At 41.4% G+C, this 21472-nt stretch overlaps 1 protein-coding gene across 2 annotated transcripts in view; it reads left to right on the forward strand.

The window, feature by feature from the left end:
* The first annotated feature begins 865 nt into the window (after nucleotides 1-865).
* sdc3 (syndecan 3) overlaps nucleotides 866-21472 on the forward strand; it is a 109769-nt gene continuing 89162 nt past the window's right edge. The window contains exon 1 of one of the 2 annotated variants that reach the window (XM_057827273.1): nucleotides 866-1252. In XM_057827273.1, the coding sequence (XP_057683256.1) occupies nucleotides 1187-1252 (66 nt within the window). In that variant the 5' untranslated portion in view covers nucleotides 866-1186. The remainder of the gene's footprint in view (nucleotides 1253-21472) is intronic. The other variant, XM_057827274.1, reaches the window with a different exon arrangement.

Below are 21472 nucleotides of genomic sequence, written 5' to 3' on the forward strand. Positions count from 1 at the left end.
CAAGAGGTGCCGGAACACAGGGAGGCTAAAATCAAGAGGTGCCGGATCCTGTTCCGTTAGGATCCGGCACAAATTAACCCCTGCATGTAGGTTATGCTGTTATATCGTCCCTAGCAATGTTAAGACCAAACCTACGCTGTTGACTGAGTGCGCGAAGTTTGAAGCGCAAAGTAGTGAGGCATCACTGTGGTGTATTTTTCTGTTTTTATTCATTCAATTTTCTTTTTATTAACATTAAATTAAATTAATTTTATATTTATAATTTGACATAATTTGAAAACTACAACAAATATTAATAATAAAAAAAAATGATAATAATAATAATAATTACTTTTTTTTTTTAAATGACCCTAAAAAGCCTCTTCCCCTATTCTGTTTTTTCTTAACAACAACAATAACAATAACAATAACAATAACCAAGAAAATGGAGGGACCGTTTACCTGTGTGCACACCTGTCTGAGGGCTTTTGGCTATAAATAAATTATGTCTTTAATGCAAAAAAAAATCTAGCATCGTTTTAAAAAAATCCATAATTTGTCCACTTTCGATACAAACAATTAACAAACTTATTAAAATGAGCGGGAAGCTTCCGCCTTCACGTGACTCAATTGATTGGATGTGATTGGTTGGCGCGGCACACCTTAACCGTACCACAATGGTGGGGGTTCTCTATGAAATTGGAGTACATTCAATTAAAAAAAAATGCGTAAAACCCAATCACACTGTCCAGTCTTGTTAGAAGTCCACTGTTGAAGGTCTCCCCTTGTCCACTTCCGCTGCGGGTACCTGCTCGAGCTGCAGGGGGCAATCCTCTTCCGCGGAACCCCCTCTCCCTCCCCCGTCATTCAACCCCTCCTCCCTCCCGCTCGACTAGCGGTTCCAGGCGGCGTCTCCTCTCCATACGGAACATCCTGCCTTCTTAGCGGCGAGGGGGGGAGGAGATAGAGAGAAAGAGAGCCGGAGGGAGGCGAGACGAGCCACTAAATCTGTCAGGAGCGAAGAGAGAGGCGGCCTGGAACTAAAAAGGGGAAGGGGGACCCTTTTCTCCTTCTTTTTTCCCCCCCCGTCTGGCGTGTGGATTTGCAAGCCCCGGGGCCCGCGGCGAGCTCTGAAAGTTGGACCCCAGACGGCTTGGACGACCCCCCTCGAAGGAGGCAGCGGCGGCTACCACCACCGCGACCGAGCATGAGGCTGCTGCCCGGGTTGCTGCTGCTGCTGCTGGCCGCTGTGCCGCGGGCTCACGTCGCCGCGGTAAGTCAAGCGAACAACCACCCCTCCTACCTACCTACCTACCTACCTAACCCCACCATGTTGGATCCTTTGTGTGCACGCGCACGTTGATGTACTTAAGCAGCCATGTGCGTGTGCGCATGCGTTGTTAATAAGACAGTAACGATGATATCAATGAGGAAACCCTGAACTCGACCTACATATTAGACCTGCTTGCCCCTCGGTAACCCCCCTCCTCTCCTCCTATCCTTTTGTACGTTCACGCGTCCGCGCACGCTGGTGCGTCCGTGAGTAATTAGCGAGTTATCTCTAATTGAGTTTGATTACGAGCTCTCTGCGGTTTGTGGTGTCTGTGTCACCGTTCTCGCATCCTGGCGTTAATTCCAGAGAAGAGGGTGGGAAGTGGGGGTACTTTGGTGGGTGGGGTAGCGGGCACATTTTATCACACGCGTGGATGTGGATGAATGATGTCATCGGGACCCCCGCACCCACCGAAAAACGGGACCACCGTCACAACACGCCCACCTCTTCCGATGCCCGCATTTCTCCACACCACCAGACTATCATTTTGAGATAGGCGAGAAGGGCAAAAATAGACGAAATTGGAAGGGAGCTCTTGTTGTGACGTCATTGCAAACCCCAGAAATGGAGTGGTTTCCTGGAGGAGTTTGACACTAACCGGTTACCACTGCTTGTCTTGCCATTTCTTAGTATTTTGGACAAGGGCGTAGGTTTGGTCTCAACATTGGTAGGGACGCTATAAGAGCATAACATGCATATGGCGGAAAACACTCAGGTGACTTGATGTTCCGCTCTGAAACCTCCAATTTGGCCAACTTTTAAAATCGTCCGATATGCATGTCTGATACATCATTGGAAAGCTTAAAATCTCAATTTTCTGGGGGAAGAAAAAATTTGAACAGGAGGCCATTTAAAAACAAAAACAAAAAAAATTAAACAGCAAAACCCTATCTGGAGGTGAGAGCACACGAGAGCAGAATTAAAGACGCCATGACTTTAATGAGCTATTATCGCGTACTTACTTTGTTTCGATCAAAAAACTCCATGTAGCATGTATCACTGAGTGTCGAGACACAGCTGTGAATGGCCACATCTGGATTTTTTTGGGTGAAACATGGTAATATAACAAGTGTCGCGATGCAGAAATCGCAGACATCAAGGAGTGGTCGAGATGTTCTTTTTCATATATTTACCTTTTTAAACGTTGTTTTTCAATTTTTCTTTGTTTGGACCGATTATTTATCATCTAAGATATCGGAGAAAATGCGACTGTAAAAAAAACAAAACAAAAAAAAAACAATTAAGCGATAGTTATGAGGTAGATATCCGTGACTTTTTTACAGACACCATTTTTTCATTGTGACGTCATTTGTTTAAAATTTTAAAATATGCGAATGAATAATTTTTTAAAGTCGTTTTTTTTTTTAATACGAAATATTAGGCATCAATTAATGATTCTAAGCTAAAAATGACAGACATTTTGAATAATAAATATGATTAATTACCTACGTTTTATGGCTGGGTTGAAACAAAAGCGGTTGCGCGACGTCTGTAAACGGAGGTTTTGAGGGTAAAACGGACAAATTAAAAATAGGTCGGGGGTTTAATGTGCCATGAATCTGCTATGGCAGCATATAGACATATTGTTCTTTCAAACACAACAGTTTTTTCTGCTTAAAATAGAGCAGTTTATTTTAAAGAGGGTTACAAGAGCAGAAACTGCTTTTTCAGTCTTGTCTGTGTTTTCCGGCATATACACTCTTCGCTGGAGATGGGACATTAATGAGACCAAACAGAAAAAGGGTGAACGAAGGTCAGGGCTACATTTCTCACAAATATGCTGATGTGTTGCCTACGTAAAAATGAAAAAAGTTAAATTTTTTATTTTCAATTGAGAAAATAGGGGAAATCCCCCTTTCTTCATATAAAGGAAATTAAAAGTTGTGTTTTTGTGTTATTTTTTTTTGGGGGGGGGGTAAAGAAATGTCTGCAATGGCTTCAAATAAAATTATTTTTGAATTAATGATGTAAAAAAAAAAAAAAAAATTGAATAAATGCACAGTATAATTAACGTTAACGGTAGAAACACACATACAGTACAGGAGGACACTTACAGTGGGGAGAACAAGTATTTGATACACAGTCAATGGGTAAACCCATTGGCAGTGTATCAAATACTTGTTCTCCCCACTGTATCTCTAAGCTGCGTCCTACTTGAGCTTTGCAGGTTAGCAAGTTGACACAGTATAATGTTATGCTAACTGTGATGCAGATCGGACTTTCAGTAGCAAAATTAGTGGCGTGTTCCCCACCTCCACAACATTGACGTCTACTTACAGTGGCTGCTGCAGCGGCTGGCTGAAAAAAATCTAATCAGCCTTTTTTATTTTTTAAATTCCCAAAATATGCCCCGATCGCATACTTTTTTTGCATCCGAGTACCTGATTTTGAGAATCTGCCGATTAGAGGTGTGCGAAATTTCCGATTCTTAGATTATTCGCGATTCGGCCGTGGAAGATTCGAGAATGATTCACAAACATCCAAATTCCGATTATTGAAATATGTCAAGTAAAGCGGAAGTAAAACAGACTCAGCGCGCCGCGCGGTCTTCGGGACGCAATGAGGAACGGAGCGAGAGTAGCTAAACATCATGCTTGTCATTATCCGGCCCCTCGGGTAATGCCAATGCTCAACTCACGGCTCTAGCTCAACTCATGAGATAGAAAAAACAACAACATACCTGACTGCTGCTGACAGCTGCTACAAAGTACAGTACGTCCACATAATGGTACGGTAGATATCATATTTATATAGGACTAGATGCAAAATAGGCTCGGTGGCCTTAGCAGCACATGTACAGAAAGCTAGATGCGGGCGTTAGTAAACGGCCGCCATCTTAAAGCAGTAGACTTCCCTGCAAGGCTGTTGTAGCGAACCTTCCAAGCGAACCTAATTAACTTTTTATCTAAAATACTCCTAAATCGGTAAAATATTGACTTGAATCTATCTTTAAAATAGTTTTAAAACTTTCACATGTCGAAAGTAGACAAAAGAGAAATTATGGAATAACAGGAGCAATTTTAACAACTTTAACGGTTGGTTCACAACATTAAATTAATTGAATGTAGTTTAAAGCTGCTGATACAAAATGGGGATTTGAGTATATTATTTACTGTTTTTAACTGTTAACTTGATACTGAAATAGTCGTTTATTTAAGCCTGCAAGTTATTTATTTATTTATTTTATTTTATTTTTTTACAATTTTTGTAACTAATGTACAAAACATTAAAAGCAGCTAATAGCGGGGGGGGGGGTTCATCAATAATTGATTTATAACCGAATCGTAGCCTCTGAATCGTAATCGTATTCGATTCGTTAGGTGCCCAAAGATTCCCACCTCTACTGCCGATAGAGTCCTGAACTGACACCGAAAAAATGTTTTTTTTTTGGTTTTTTTTTTTGCTTTGACGCTCACGCTGCCGAAAACAGCCTCTCACTTACTCGATGAAAGAGTTGCCACAGCGCACATCAGACTGTGTTTCAAGCTTAATCTTTGATCGTAGAGCTACCAAGGCTTGTCTGGCCAGATCAAAGCTGCAAACCTGTCAATAATCGTTAACTTTAACCTTTACACTACGGGCTGTACAAATGGGGATGCCTTGATTTCCCTGGGCCATAACGTCTGTTGTACTCGTCATAAAGATGTCATTTTTGACCAGTGTATAAATGAATAGTACCTCTTTCATTCAACACCAGATGACAGCACTGTTGCATCGTAACTAAACGAGTTTTGCCGAGCCGAGTGGAAAAATCAATTCGAAGATCACGTCATTGGCCGCCATCTTGCATCCGCAAAGTTTTATACCCTCTCTATGCTGGAATAATCGATTTTGATCACAACAACAAGGCAGGGGTAAAAGAAGGTGTAGAACACCAGAAGACCATCCAGTCCGTAGGAGGCGAGTACAAGCAGTACATTTTGATGAGTCTGATGAGTCTCCCGAAAGAGGGGACATGGATTCGGAGGAAGAGGAGTTGATAATTAATGGCATTGATCCCCTCCAGGATGAACCGGGGATGAGCAGCCCCTTTCCAGATGTAGAAGATAAAGTTTCATTTCATTGAAATGAATAGAAAATGTTATTTTTCAAGTTTCATGACTATTAATGTCTATTGTTTGGAAACTATTGACAAAAAGTGCCATAAATTGGAGACCCCTTTCCTTTACAATTCTGTATGACTTTTGATTTGAGCTAGATTAGTGTTATCTGTCAGTAGTATAAAAACCCAGCAGACAGTAGTGTAGCTGTCTGCAGTGAATTATCAAGAGGATTTGTGTTTTTGTGTGTGTTATTTTATTTTTTTGGCAGTGCTAAAAGGTTTTGACGCGGCTCTTCAACACACGTTTGGATTATTACTGGGTCAGTCGGTTAGCATAGCAAAGAGCATTCTGGCCGGGACTTGAACTAATCTGCCATCAAGTGTACAAACTGTAGACAGGTGTGGATTTGACATGCGCACACACACATCATCTCGTGGTGTGCATGCGTGCCAGCGTGCGTCAGTGTGTTTCTGTATGAGTGAGAGAATGATAAGCAGAGAGTTGTGTGAGAAATGTATGCGAGGGAGTAAGATTGAGAGATTCTTGAGTGTGAAATAGAGGGGAGAGTGAGGTAGGAGTGTGAGATGTTTATTGTGTGTGTGTTTGAGAGAGACACACACCGGTGTGTGTATGCATGTGAGTGTATTTATGGGTACTTCCTGTTATCCCAACTTGTGATATCATGTCCGGGCGGCTGTGTTTTGCATGATTTTCCCACAGACATCTGTTGGCTACCAAGGATAGCCTGCGTGTGCGCATATAACTGAGCTCTGATTGTCCATCTGTCAGCGTGTGGGCTTCGTGGAAAAAAAAGTCATGCCAACAACTTGTCCCGGCCAGTTCCTCCGAGGCGTCGTGTTCCATACGGCGATCGCAGCGAAACCGTGCCCCCTCCTCAGTCGGCGGACAAAGCCGCTCATAGTGGGGAAAGCGAGGAGGGGCGGCAAAGATCTCGAGACGGAGGCCGAGTGTGGAATGCGGGCGGCAATTTGACGCAGGAAGCGGGGGGACAAAGTGCCTTCACACACATACAGGTAGAAAAGACCCCCCGAGGGAGGGGGTCCGGAGGTATTTCAGGTGCGCGTGTGAAGGCGCGGGTGGGCGTGAGGGCGGTCAGCTTCCTGCGGAGGGAGGAAATGAAAGAGATCATAGTTCATATCCGGGCATGCTGACAGCCTGAGGTCAGCGACAGTGAAGAAAGACAGCTTTCAGATGGCATATGTCCCCTCCCGAAACACCTCAGCACACAAACATACACGTCATTTTTTGTCTCATGAGACTTTTTTTTTGTTCTCACGGGCTCTCTGAGGGAAATTCCCCTTCGTTATCAAAGCATTTGTAGGACATGGATTGTTTGTTGGCCCACTCTCATAGCAAAAACCATCCCGAAGGAATGGAGGGGTGATTAGTCTGCAGTCAATTGAGTTAAAAGGGGAGATTCAGGGTGATATAAAGGTCCCAAAATTCCAACATGAGCAGCTTTTCCCACCTCCGTGAAGTTGGCCCCCCATCAGACTCGGGCTGCAGCTAGCGATTATTTTAGTAGTCGATTAATCCATCAACTAGTTAGTTTGGATAATCGAGTAATTGGATTAGGAACATTTCATACGTTACAGAATAAATTTTAGGGATGTAAAAGAAAGGCTTGCTAAGATTGCACTATCAAAATTAAATTGAAATGAAATCTCACCATTTTGAAAACTTAAGATCTCATATGTCAACTGAACAGTCTTACCAATTTTGAGGAGGATCAGACTTACTCCCTAGATGCCAATGTGTCAAATATGCACCCTGTAAATCGATAAAAAGTTCACATTCAACCAAAAATATCAGATTTCCTCTTGGGTTTGGAATATGAGTCAAGACCTTTTGGAGCAATTTTGCTCAACGTATCGGCTCCCCAAATGTCATCACTCTATGTTGAAAAAACCTAATAGGAGAGACCTTTTTTAAAACTCCTTTCTGTTGCCACTAGTTGATGCTGTAGGGTTAATGCAAATGAGGTCCACAGCACCCTTCAGGGTACGACTCTCAACAAGCACGGGAAATTTGGCTCATATATGTTGTATATCTGCCAAGTTATGACTGTTCAAAACGTGTGGTGAGACAAAACGGCTACAGTCATTTTCACGTTCCTGTTTGGAACCCTCTGCTTCAACAAAACCTCAATATTTTTCATCAGGCACCTGAACACATGTTTTAAGGCTCCCCTAATGCAGGTTTGAGGTCAATTGATTTTTTACTATTGGAGGAGGAGCTTTTCTACTTAAAAAAGGGTGTTTCCTGTTCCCAGCAAGGGCGCCAGGCCTAATGGAAGTTATTAGTCATTTACTGAATTTGTCGTTTTGCCCCCCAAAAAATGGCTGACTTTGGCACCCTGCCCAGGTCAGACCCATGAATGAAAATGCATCAATTTGAAAACTTAAGATCTTATATGTCTCCTGAACAGTCTCACCAATTTTGAAGATGATCCAACTAACTCCCTTGACGACAAGATCTCAAACGTGCACCCTGTAAATCCAAAATACCTGATTTCCTGTTGGGTTTGGAATATGGGTGCAAGAGACTTTTTGGAGCAGTTTTGCACAAGGTATCGGCTCCCCAAATTTCATTGCTCTATGTTGAAAAAAACCTTAATGGAGAGGCCTTTTTTAAAAATTCAAAGGGGCGCCACTTAGCCAATTTGTTACATTTTTTCGCAAAGTTGCAAAATTATCGAAATTTACGTGAAGCCACATGTATGTGCAAATTTTGGTGAGTTTTTGAGCATGTTCAGGCCTCCAAATTGGCCATTTTCATTTTCCATGGAGAAGAAATATTAGTCATTTGCAATGGGCCCTAAATATACTTCTAAATTAAATTATGTATACGTACTACAGCTGGGAATCTTTGGGCACCTAACGATTCGATTACGATTACGATTCAGAGGCTCCGATTCGATTATAAAACGATTATTGATGCACCCTCTTCCTTTTTTTTTTTTTTTTTTTTTTTTTTTTTTTTTTTTTTTTTTTTTTTTAATGTTTTGTACATTAGTTCCAAAATTGTTAAAAAAAACTCTCAGGCTAAACCAAACTACTATTTCAGTATCAAGTTAACATATAGCAGTAAACAAATATACAAAAATAACAGTAAATAAAAAACTCCAGTCCCCATTCTGTATCAGCAGCTTTAAACTACATTCAATTCATTTAATGTTGTGAATCAACCGTTAAAGTTGTTAAAATTGCTCCCGTTATTCCATAATTTCCCTTTTGTCTACTTTTGACATGTGAAAGTTTTAAAACTATTTTAAAGATCGATTCAAGTCAATATTTTACCGATTTAGGAGTATTTTAGATAAAAAGTTAATTAGGTTTGTTTGGAAGGTTCGCTACAACAGCCTTGCAGGGAAGTGTACTGCTTTAAGATGGCGGCCGTTTACTAACGCTCGCATCTAGCTTTTTGTAAGTGTGCTGCTAACGCTACCGAATCTATATTGCATCTAGTCCTATATAAATGATATCTACCGCAACATTATGTGGATGTACTTTGTAGCAGCTTTTTGCCAGCAGTCAGGTATGTTGTTGTGTTTTTTTTATCTCGTGGCATGAGTTGAGCTAGAGCCATGAGTTGAGCATTGGCATTACCCGAGGGGCCGGGTAATGAGAAGCATGATGTTTAGCTACTCTCGCTCCGTTCCTCATTGACCGCACGGCGCGCTGAGTGTGTTGTACGTCCGGTTTACTTGGCATATTTCAATAATCGGAATTTGGATGTTTGTGATTCGTTCTCGAATCTTCCATGGCTGAATCGCGAATAATCTAAGAATCGGAAATTTTGCATACCTCTAATACGTACACAATCATATTAGCTCAAACAAAAACTTACAATCTTAAATTGGTCTTAACAGGCAGCAGCTGGATGCAGCCATGTTGGATAAGTTATGTCATATCCACTGTTGCCACTAGAGGGCAGTGTATCTGCACAAATCAATCAACCGAAATGCAAACACTTTCTAAACAAACCATTACAAGGTGAAGACTTTATCATACCATATAAGTCATAAGTCAGCTTTATTGTCATCTTATTCATATGCACATGTTGCGCCATGCCCATACCTGGCCATGTTAATGTGCTTTCACTTACGGTTTTGAACAACTACAATGTGCTACTGCTGCTTATCAGGAACTGGGCAGATGACTCACTGTTCGTACCAGCCAGGACCAGCTCTCAAGGTCTAAACTTAAGATGTTTTTCTAATGGAATATCCCAGGTTATGTGGTTAGTTAGGTTAGTTTCATAGCAATTTTCGGTTTCGTCCTGTCAACAAGTATAAAAGACTTGCTTCTATTGTACTTCTTCGCAAATTTGCTAGAATGCAGCCTTTGCCTGTATCACATTTATGCCCAGAATATTCTGTTTATAAAGCCTTCGAAGGAAACCTGTTCATCTCCAGCCTCTCATTTACCACCATTCTTATCACCTGAAATTCAAAGAACAAGCAAAGGGCAAAGAGAGAAAATAGCATCTTTCAACAAACGCCACTCTTATTAAACAAATCCACGAACCAGCAAAATTAGTTATTCGATTAATCGTTGCCACACTAGCTAGTTTCATAACCAACTCAACAACAGACTAGTTTTGCTCATGACGCCCATCTTATGATAATGGTTTTCCTTCAACCTGTTTGTTGCTCACACTTGGGAGTGTTTGGAATGTTTTTCAGGAGGAATAAAAACACGCCGTTAACCACTTCTCACCACAACCAGTGCGGGCACGCTCGCTCGTACGCAACGACATGCATCGAAGCCGGTCATTATGCTATTATCTTACACACAAGAGCTCGGTGATAGCGTGCCACTCTTAAATCCTCGCAGTGACTCAGACGGGGAGACGGTAAAACCCTGAAGGTAGTGTTTTTTTCTCGTTTAGTCGGGTCGAAACAGGCGGAGAATTCCGCTCGTTCGGATACTAAACACACACACACGCACGTCTCCACTGCAGTAATTGGGAAGCACAACACACACTCAGACACACACATATTCTCGAGAGACGGGGTGAGATGAAAATGGAGGCAGCGGAAGGAAGGAGGAGGAGTGGAAAAAGGGAGAGAGGGAGATAATGAGGGGAGTGGAAGGAAGGATGGAAAAGGGGTTTAGGTTAATGGCAGGCGTGGAGCTGGAGAGGGCACGTTTCGCAAACGCGCCCGCAAAGAAACGCAGTTAGATTCGGGTCGAGGGCTGGCGAAAAAGGGGTGGGAGCGCATGGGGGCAGGGAGGCTTATTCCCAGGGGACGCGCGAGCAAGCAAGCGAGCCGGCGCTACCTGCTCTCCGTCGCCATGACAACCACCTCTGTCACGGCACAAGCTCTCGGGTTCAGCCCGAATTCCTTCTTTCTGTATCCGACGTTCGCACCTAGTCCCTCTGCTCCGAAAGAAATGACGTTTCAGTCGTCCACAGGGGTTTTCCCCACTTCGTCATTAGTTCAGGGGTCGGGATCTCGGAGGTCACGGCGAGCAGGCCCGGCGGGACCGCCGCTTTCCTACTGGACTCCCGACATTAATTACAAACTCGCAGAGGCTTGTCGTCTTCATTGTTTGTTTGTCGGCGGCTGAGGAATATCCTGTTACATTTTGGCACGCGTCCGGATTAGAGCTTGGACTTTGAATAGGAAAAATCCCAACACAGAGCACGGGTGGATGTGTGAATTGACACTGATGCTCTGTGGGATGCAACATTATGACTCAATAATAGCAGGGGTTAGTGGTTATTTGTGAATTTAGCCCACTTCTGACACTAAATACCTGACGGAATTCTCTAGTATTACAACATTCCTGATATAGACTAGGAGTGGAAACCTCTCTGGGTAGCTCATGATATGACTGCTGTGGAGTTGGACCCCCATCAGATGCAAATTTATATAAAAATGATGTCAATCGTTTGTTCTATGTTTGTGCTCGCTTGTGCTGTAGAGTTTGGTTTGTGCTGCTATCATTTTTAAGATACAGGTAGTCCCCAGGTTACGAGATACAGTGATCCTTCGTTTTTCGCTGTCATTGAGGACCAGAGCCAGCAGCGCTAAGTGAAAAACCGTGAAGTAGCACCCCCCCCAATGTATTTGTTCAGATTTAACATTGGAAAGAGATACATGTAAGACATGATTTTTAAAACTTTTTTCCCCTAAAGTATAATTAAAAAACATTTATGTGTACAGCGGCGCAAATAGGTATTTAGTCAACCTCTAATTGTGCAAGTTCTCCCACTTGAAAATATTCGAGAGGCCTGTAATTGTCAACATGGGTAAACCTCAACCATGAGAGACAGAATGTGGAAAAAAAAAACAGAAAATCACATTGTTTGATTTTTATAGAATTTTTTTGCAAATCATGGTGGAAAATAAGTATTTGGTCTATACCAAAAGTTCATCTCAATACTTTGTTAAGTACCCTTTGTTGGCAATAACGGAGGCCCAACGTTTTCTGTAACTCTTCACAAGCTTTTTCACACACTGTTGCTGGTATTTTGGCCCATTCCTCCATGCAGATCTCCTCTAGAGCAGTGATGTTTTGGGGCTGTCTTTGGGCAACACGGACTTTCAACTTCCTCCGCAGATTTTCCTTGGGGTTGAGACCTGGAGACTGGCTAGGCCACTCCAGGACCTTGAAATGCTTCTTACGAAGCCATTCCTTTGTTGCCCTGGCTGTGTGTTTGGGACCATCATCATGCTGAAAGACCCAGCCACGTCTCATCTTCAATGCCCTTGCTGATGGAAGGAGATTTTCACTCAAAATCTCTCGATACACGGCCCCATTCATTCTTTCCTTTACGCAGATCAGTCGTCCTGGTCCCTTTGCAGAAAAACAGCCCCAAAGCATGATGTTTCCACCCCCATGCTTCACAGTGGGTATGGTGCAATTCAGTATTCTTTTTCCTCCAAACAAGAGAACCTGTGTTTCTACCAAAAAGTTCTATTTTGCTTTCATCTGACCATAACACATTCTCCCAGTCCTCTTCTGGATCATCCAAATGCTCTCTAGCGAAGACCAAATACTTATTTTCCACCATGACTTGCAAATAAATTTGAAAAAAATCAAACAATGTGATTTTCTGGGTTTTTTCCACATTCTGTCTCTCATGGTCGAGGTTTACCAATGTTGACAATTACAGGCCTCTAATATTTTCAAGTGGGACAACTTGCGCAATAATGGTTGACGAAATACTTATTTGCCCCACTGTATATGGACCTTCGATCCGCCAGCTTGTTGTTTCTTGTAGTTTTCCAAAATTAGATGGCGCTTCAAATGTTTGTTCATGACTGATGTGCAACCGTGGTATGCGAGCGCAGAATTGCAAAGACCACACACAGTGTCACCCTACTTATTTTTGTTAAAATATTTCCAGGCTTTAGCCTCTCTGGTCCACTTTTTTGGCTTTGTGCTGCTTTCACCGCTTGCATTCCGAGCATTCGCCATTCTCAACTTTATCTGCAAGTATTTTTTTTTTTAACCCGTCATTACCCGTTGACGCATTTATATCATCGATGACGTCTACTAGTCGGGGCAGCTAACATTTTACAATGTTTAATATAGCTTTGTTTCCTTATTGTATATGTCTAATCTTTAATTGTATGGTTTGCTGATGACCAATTAACATCTGTGAAAGGAACTGGAGCCTCAAATACAATCAACAGGCACGTGAGCCAAGTGCATGCAGCACACGCAAACAAACGCACGCGGCGAAAAATCGCAGCTGGGAAAATTACCGAGCTCATTTTTATTTACCGTGCGATTAATTAACTTTTTGCATATAGTGACAGGATTAAGAGCTTTGAGCTATGCAAGGAAATGTTTTTTAAACATTTCAAAAGTGTACTTCAGCTTCTTTAGATAGGCAAGTTTAAGAGCATACACCATCCCAACGAGCAGGGAGCAAACCCTTGCAAAGTTGCCCTGATCGGTTAAAAATTTCACGCCCTTTACCATGAGACCGATGTCGCCTGGATGGTTTATCTTCATGTTTTGAACAGCAATGTCCTGCGACCCCAAAACAATTATGGAATTTTCCTATGCACTAAATGCTTCTTCTGTGATTGGAATTGGATAATGACATATAAGTATTTTTTAAGGACATGTTGCTAAGATGCCATATGGCGTGTTTATATGTGTTTGTGTGCTCTTTCGGGTCACCAGGTTACAGGATGGAAACAGGAAGCCAAGTGTGTACGTCCCTCAGTGGCGCTTTTATCCAGATGTGTGTGTTTGTTTGGAGGAAATGCTGCACACACAGGCGAGGCTGTGCATGTGTGTGTGACTGCATGTGTGTTTGAATTATTCAGCAGACGGAGGAGTGAACCAGGTCACAAGCTCATTGCAGAAACGTCGCCCTTGCATCCATCTTTCCCTTTTTCTCGCGTCTATTCATTCATCCATCCAGCCATTTTCTCTACCTTCGTCCAGCCGTTTGTTCATCCATCACTCGCTTGAGTACCCATTCATCCATCCTATCATCTACGTTTCATGATTACATTCATTCACTCATCTGTTCCCCAATCACACCATCTGTCCATCAATGTCACTCATCCATCCAATAATTATTCAATAATCCACTGATTTTGGTTCATAGGCCACGTTCATGGCAATTTTATGGGCCGGACCAGTTTATTTTTGGCCAAATAAGTTAACTCCCTGGCTGCCATTGACGGCGCTAGACGTCCACTGGATGATGTCTAGCGCCGTCAACAGTGTTGTCACAGATTACTTGAAAAAGTAATTTAATTACTGATTACTGATTACGCCTCAAAAAAGTAATCTAGTTACTTTACTGATTACTTCATTATAAAAGTAACTAAGTTACTTTAAAAGTAATCTGTCAGTTACTTTTTACCCATTTTTCTCCCTTTGCCGCCTCAACATAAGAATGACAAACGGAAAAATGCCATCACATGTAATTGACTTTCCTATGATTGAATTTAAAGGGGAATATCAGAATTTCGAGCGAGCTCAGCCACTCCGGAGCCCTGAAACTAACAAATATCTGACAAACTGCTTGGAATTTGTTGAAATCAACTCCACCGACCAATTAAACCCCGCAAACTCTAAGATTAAGCCTAGTGTCAAAACTTCTGAATTTTGGCTTATGGTTAACAGCATATCAGTGCCAATGTAAAACAATGCAAACTGAATGCACAAAATTGCAAAGGTGGTGGGCGCGGATGCGCGTCCACAACCCGGAAGTAGTCCTCTCAACACACACGCGGTCAATTTGGCCACAAAACGTGGCGGCAACTAAGCACTTTACAATCAGTCGGACTTACAACATATCCCACAGATGCTAAACGAACACATCACCTTACGGCATAAATGTGCAACACGCATATGATGTAAACAAAGCTTGCCAACTTGGAGTGATGACTGCCCGTCGTTGCTACAGCAAAGCTATGAAGCGGCCGCGCATGTAGGAAGTCCAACCTTTTGCTGATACCCTCCAGAAAGAAGGAAAAATACTCACCTTCATTCATGGATATCCACAGATCAACATTCCCTCGCAACGTGTCAACAGTCGGCTCCAATGTCCACCCGCCTGGCCCACGCCTTCAGTCCCACAACACGTGACACGAGACCAAAACAGGAAATAGCCAAGAGGTTGTCATGGAAACACGTACCGGGAACCTTTTATTTTAGCATTTTATATTCAAAATGCTCTTCGTACATGACTACAATAATCTTCATTTTACATACGTTATGAGGCAATGAAAAAATAGTAACGCAGAGACACTAAGGAAACTAACTTTAATCAGATTACTGGTGTAGAAAAATGAACGTGTTAGATTACTCGTTACTGAAAAAAGTAATCAGATTACAGTAACGCGTTACTAACTAACGCGTTACTGACAACACTGGCGGTCAATGGCCCTGAAAGATGATCTTCCAGTCAGTCCTGTCAGGTAAACATCTATTGTTGTTGTTTTGAATCAATTCTTATTGATTCTTTTGGGCTTCTTCTTGTTCAATAGTCATCTGCTGTTGATTTTGGGGCATTTCCAGGTTGCTTCCTGTTGATTTTGGGTAATTTTTGGTACGCTTCCTTATTAACTCATTGACGGCACCATTTTGACCGGATGGAGGCGAATGAACGAATGTGACCGCGGACACGAAACTGAGCCAAGTGCAGTAGAGCACGCACTCAATCACACAAATCACAAATTTCTGGTTTTACTGCCCCGATGTCAAAGTAAAAGCATATGATTCTGTAATTACAGTCTGAATGAGCTGTCTGTTAGGCAGAATCACCCCGTGGGTCGGGTTGGACCCCCTAGCGGGCCGCTTCCTCGGCTTATTCTGCCTCACAGGCATATTGTAGCTCCTTCATACTGTATATACACAATCACATGCTGTTATTTTGACATTGGTGCTGTAAAACCAACCCAGATCGCAAAATATAACTTATGCGGACATGGGCCAGATGTACTGCAAATTTTGGCCCAACTGCGTAAAACTGATCCGCCCCTGTGTCTTTTGAACAATGGCCCAAACTCAGTAAGGAGTCACTTGCCGGATCAGCAACCAGTTTTGAGCCAGAACTGGTCAAAAGTAGCAGACACGACATTAATGTATGGCCCGGATATGGCACACGTTACCTAATCTGGGCCAGATTTGTTTCAAAACCGTTTTCAGTTTTAAATTTGGAGTCCATTTTGCTCAATGTATCATACTGTAATGTGTTTATATTGCAAAATAAATTTGTCTATTAAAAGCAAAAATGACAACACTTCTTTTTCATGCCATCTATTAATGCTAACACATTAATGCAACATATAACAACATAACAATATAACATTGTTTTTTCTCACAAAATATTTTAATTGGAACAAGCAGCTCCAAATTCCACATTCCAAGTGGGCAAACTTGCACAGGGTGTTCAAATACTTATTTTGCTCAATGTACATCATAACCCACCTCTCATAATTTACAGACAGTTTAAAATTCAAAGAGGTAGTTTTTTAATCAACTTACCTCCAAATATACTTGACAGCCAGCCGTTCAAATGAATGGGGTCCTCCTTCGTTGAAGCCATGTTTGAAACTATTCGAGGCTCCATTACACGGAATTAAAATTGTATGTATACGTGCTGGAATGTTATTCTGACGGTGTGATAACAAAAATCACGGTTTCACAGTATCAGGGTATTGCAATTACAACTCTAAACTGTGTTACTTTGAGATATCTGTGTTAAAAAAAAAAAAAAACTTTTTTGCATTGAATAGGATTTTTATTTTTCAAAACATATTAGCAAATCGGAACATAAGTATTGTCGAATGTAAGGTCAAAATAAATTATATTCTAAATAAAATTAAAATAAATGCAGTCCTTTAGGTGAGCCTAAACCCCACAGCTCAACTTTATGATCATCAGAACAAAAATAATTGTTTTACATAAAAAGCACATGTGTATGACTCGTATCATGTTTACATTATATACACACTCTCATAGAATTGGACGTAAAACAGTCTCGATTCTTGGTTAAATGCAAAAAAAACAAACAAAAAAAAAGCGTGCAGTTAGCATTTATTTGACATAAATATGTCTAAGTACCATGCTAGTCTGTTAGTGAATGTAGCTAGTGGCCGCCTGATGTAAACAAGGGTTTTCCGGTGAAAATTCTTGTGAATAAATTCTTAAATCCCCAAATTTTTAATAGGTCTGGATGTAAAACAGTCTCGATTCTTGGTTAATGCAAACAAAACAAAACAAAAACGTGCAGTTAGCATTTATTTTACATAAATATGTCAAAGTACAATACTAGTCTGTTAGTGAATGTAGCTAGCGGCCGCCTGATGTAAACATAGCTTTCCCGGTGAAAATTCTTGTGAATAAATGCTTAAATTCCCGAATTCTTTATAGCTATGGATGTAAAACAGTCTTGATTCTTGGTATAAAGCAAAAAAAACGTGCGGTTAGCATTTATTTTATTTAAATATTGCGAACTATAATGCCAATGTAGTTGCGGCTAATTTCTCCCATTGATTTTTTTTTCACATTTCAAAATGCATACATGGTACGAAAAATATTTACCTTTAATCCTCGAACAAATCACTCCGGAGACAATCATTCCTGTTTGTATGCGGCACAGCTTTCGTACTTTTTCAACAGAAATCCGGCGTAAGATCGCTGCTTGCGTGTGTTTGTGAATAGCTCCTCTTTATGTGGGCAGCCCCTTACTTGAATGTGAGGCGCAGCGCATGACCGATCTGACCCGTCTATACATTATGAAGTCTATGGTTTTACCACCGCTAGACACACTAAACATGCTGAAGTTAACTCTCGTAGCTAGTGGGAAACGTTCATTACAGTGTTTACTAAACATTTAATTTTGTATAAATGCGAAATCATGTTGGAGGTATTTCCTCCTCTGCAGCCACCCTCCACAAACGTGTTTTACATGTGGGTTGGCCCTACTCAGAGCTGTCAACAGACTTGCAGGGGCCAGTGAACAAGAGACCATCATAGGGCCCTCCACCCCACCCCTGCCACCGGCTTGTCACGACAACATCGAAGGACTTCAACACTTTGCAAGCAATGACAGTGTAAATTTTCAAAATATTTAATTTGAGATGGACAGTTAAATTTAACAGACTGATATATATAATACAATATAAACAAACAATTTCCATCTATTCTCCCATGTAGGCTACAATACAATACAACTGACAGTGCTATGCCTGCCTGCTAAGCAACAAAACATTATAACTAGACATCCTGTGCCTGCCCCTTCCACATCCCTGGGGTTATCAAGACCTCAAACAGTGATGCGCCTAGATTTTTTGACAGCAAAGTCCTTTATAACATCAGTGAAATCCACTTTTTGAGCAAGCTCACGCGCAATGGAGAGAATTGTGTTACCGGCATCCCCAAGGGGCCGCTGTCCCCTACAATTTGACCAGCTTTACCAATTTGGTGCAGATAAGGAGGTGGGCGAGCGTAAGGGGGTGAGATAGGAGTTGTTGAGATTTGTTGTGCGGTAGCGCTGAGTTGAGTGGCTGTGAGTCCCCCATTGTTAATAAAAGTTCTAGCAAAAAGCCATCCGACGTGTCTCTGCGTTTTTATGCACATCGCCACCTTCCTGAAGGAAGACCCGGACGAACTGACGACAAACGAGCCGTCCACCCGTCCATTCCACATTACGGTGCGGAGTTGAGAGCACCGCAACTGACCATAAAATGCAGTTTGGTAACAATGGCTAGGCTGGTTGCCCCTCTCTGTTGACGGGCTTGGCCCTACTCCTCTAAGCTGTGGTTGTCTGTAACCTTTCTGTACCCATACCAGAGATTTCGTTTTCTTCTATGGAGGAAAAGTTCAGGAGTTTCACCTCCTCCAGCCATCGTGTAGCACAGCTGACTCACTGACACTGAGCAACAACCGGTAGGGGAGAGTTGAGCCTTACAGCTGCAAGCGAGGGATTTCTCCATGCATTTTTAGCACACAGCTAATACCTTAGGGACGGTATGATGAAAACATTTTGAAATATTGACGTTTTAATTCCACTGTATACCTTGAAACCGGTAATTGCCACATGTCTAATCATGGATACCTATAAGAGTGTCGCAACTCTCTTTCCACATGGCTCTGGATTGGACGTCGAGTGCCGTTAACAGCAGCCAGTGAGTTTACTTATTTGGCTTAACATAAACTGAGCTCTAATTGCAATAAATGTGACTCATGAACCGAAAATAAGTTTGACACCTCAGTCTTAACGAATCATATCAGCAATCTATCAAAGCTAAATGGGATGTTTCCAAATATTTCATCTTGAAAATCAATCAAAAATAGTTTAATAAGCAATTAGTCTTCAGTGAATGTTAGCCGCTGTCATCCGCATTCATGCACTTTTCTATTATCCTGCCATCCATTCACACCATCCTTCCGTTCATCCATTCACGTCTGGCTCCTGCGGCGCCCTGGCCGCTCTTTTTCCTAAACAGGAAGTCTGTAACGGTGAGCTTCCCACATGTTACTCACGTCCTCTCCATTATTGGCCGGCCACGAGGGACGAGCATTGATCCAATTAAACGCAGACATTGACACAGCGGTGCATGTGTGCGTGGAGTCTCGCTTTCAACCTTTGAACTCTAGCGCTTGAAAGGCCCTTTCAAAGGCATCTGCAGTGTGAACAAGTTAATGAGCTGCCAGAGTGGGCTCTTTTGACAAGTTTGCCAGTGTTTCTCGCCTGCTCGCAGCGCATCGTCTTTCCCAACAGACCTTTCTTTCGCCGACGCGCACGCACGCACGCACGCTGGCGGCGGCAGGTGATTCATTCCCTAATCTTTCATTCCAACAGTTGTGGATTAGCTGTAATCTGAGGCCCGAGGAGACGCGGCCCTCAAAGGCTGACTGACACGGAGCCGCGTGTCCTCCGGTGGATTGTTTCAATGGCTGCTGGGTTTGCGTATCAATGGCTTTGTGAGAAAGAGTGAAGTGTGGGCGTATGAGAGATTGCGTGTGAGAGTGTGTAAGTGCAAGTTTGGAGCCCTTTTAATTTTTGTCTTAATCTTTTGAACGAAAATAGTTATTTGTCTTAGTCATATTTTAGTCATTTCATTCTCATACAAATTTCGTCTAGTTTAAGTCGAGTTACTCAAGATGTATTTGTTTGTAAAATTCAAAAGTTTTAGTCCATTAATAAATAAAGGTTCCCAACAATTTCGAATGAACATAGACTGAAGAGCACATATTGTAGCATCTACAAGGACAATGCCAACTTTTTCATGACAATACACTCAGCAGGAAAAGCAGTACATCATTTTCAATTAAACCTACGTAGAAGGCATGTACTGTATGTTAAAAAAAATGTCCGTGCGTTTGACATCCTCTGGGCTTACTGACCAGAAAAGCCAAGTAGCTCTGCTTTAGACTGGACAGTGTTTTAAGAGGACACTCGCCATTCTGGAGCTAATGCTTACGCAAATGCTACACTAACGCTAGGGGTTACATTTAGCATCTGATGATCACTCAGCAGACTTTTAAAGTCTAAAGCAACATTGCATTTTCTTTCTTGTCAAGATTTTAATAGGCGATATATTCTCTCATAAATTACTGCCGATATGTGAAATTGTCCCAAAAAAATTTAACCACTTCAACGACTAATGTAGTGACAATACATCCTTAAAAAAACAATGCATAACGAGTCATTTGATCGCTAGCTAAAGGCAGAATATGAAATAGGTGAGACACCAAATGCCATTTTTGTTGTCCTTCAATTAGAGCCTGTCAAAAGTGTTTATTTGATCCAAAATGACTGTCATCTTGCAAAGTGCACGTGTTTGCTAATTTTAAGCCAAATTATTCGTTGCCAATCAGATTTTTTATAATGGGTTTCATTTTAAAGTAGGGCTGTCAAAATTATCGCGTTAACGGGCGGTAATTAATTTTTAAAATTAATCACTTTCAAATATTTGACTCATTTAACGCACATGACCCGCTCAAACAGATTAAAATGACAGCACAGTGTCATGTGCACTTGTTACTTGTGTTTTTGGGTGTTTTGTCGCCCTCTGCTGGCGCTTGGGTGCGACTGATTTTATGTTTTTGAGGCTTTCAGCACCATTGTGTAATTATTGACATCAACAATGGCGAGCTACTAGTTTATTTTTTATTATTTTTTTTTTTTAAGTTTTACAAATTTTATTAAAACGAAAACATTAAGAGGGGTTTTAGTATTAAAATTCTATAACTTGTACTAACATTTATCTTTTAAGAACTACAAGTCTTTCTATCCATGGATCGCTTTAACAGTTAATAATGTTAATGCCATCTTGTTGATTTATTGTCATAATAAACAAATAAAGTACTTATGTACAGTATATTGAATATATATATCCGTCTTGTGTCTTATCTTTCCATTCCAAATATAATTTATAGAAAAATATGGCATATTTTATAGATGGTTTGAATTGCGATTAATTACGATTAATTGATTTTTAAGCTGTGATTAATTGGATTAAAAATTTTAATCGTTTGACAGCCCTATTTTAAAGCTATTCAAAGTGTACTATCTGAAGTATGTGATATTAATTCCAAAAATCTTATTTACATGTTGAAAATGACGTGCTTTTATTTTGAAATATTCACACACACAGTTG

Source organism: Corythoichthys intestinalis, chromosome 22 (genome assembly GCF_030265065.1).
Source record: "Corythoichthys intestinalis isolate RoL2023-P3 chromosome 22, ASM3026506v1, whole genome shotgun sequence".
NCBI lineage: Eukaryota > Metazoa > Chordata > Actinopteri > Syngnathiformes > Syngnathidae > Corythoichthys > Corythoichthys intestinalis.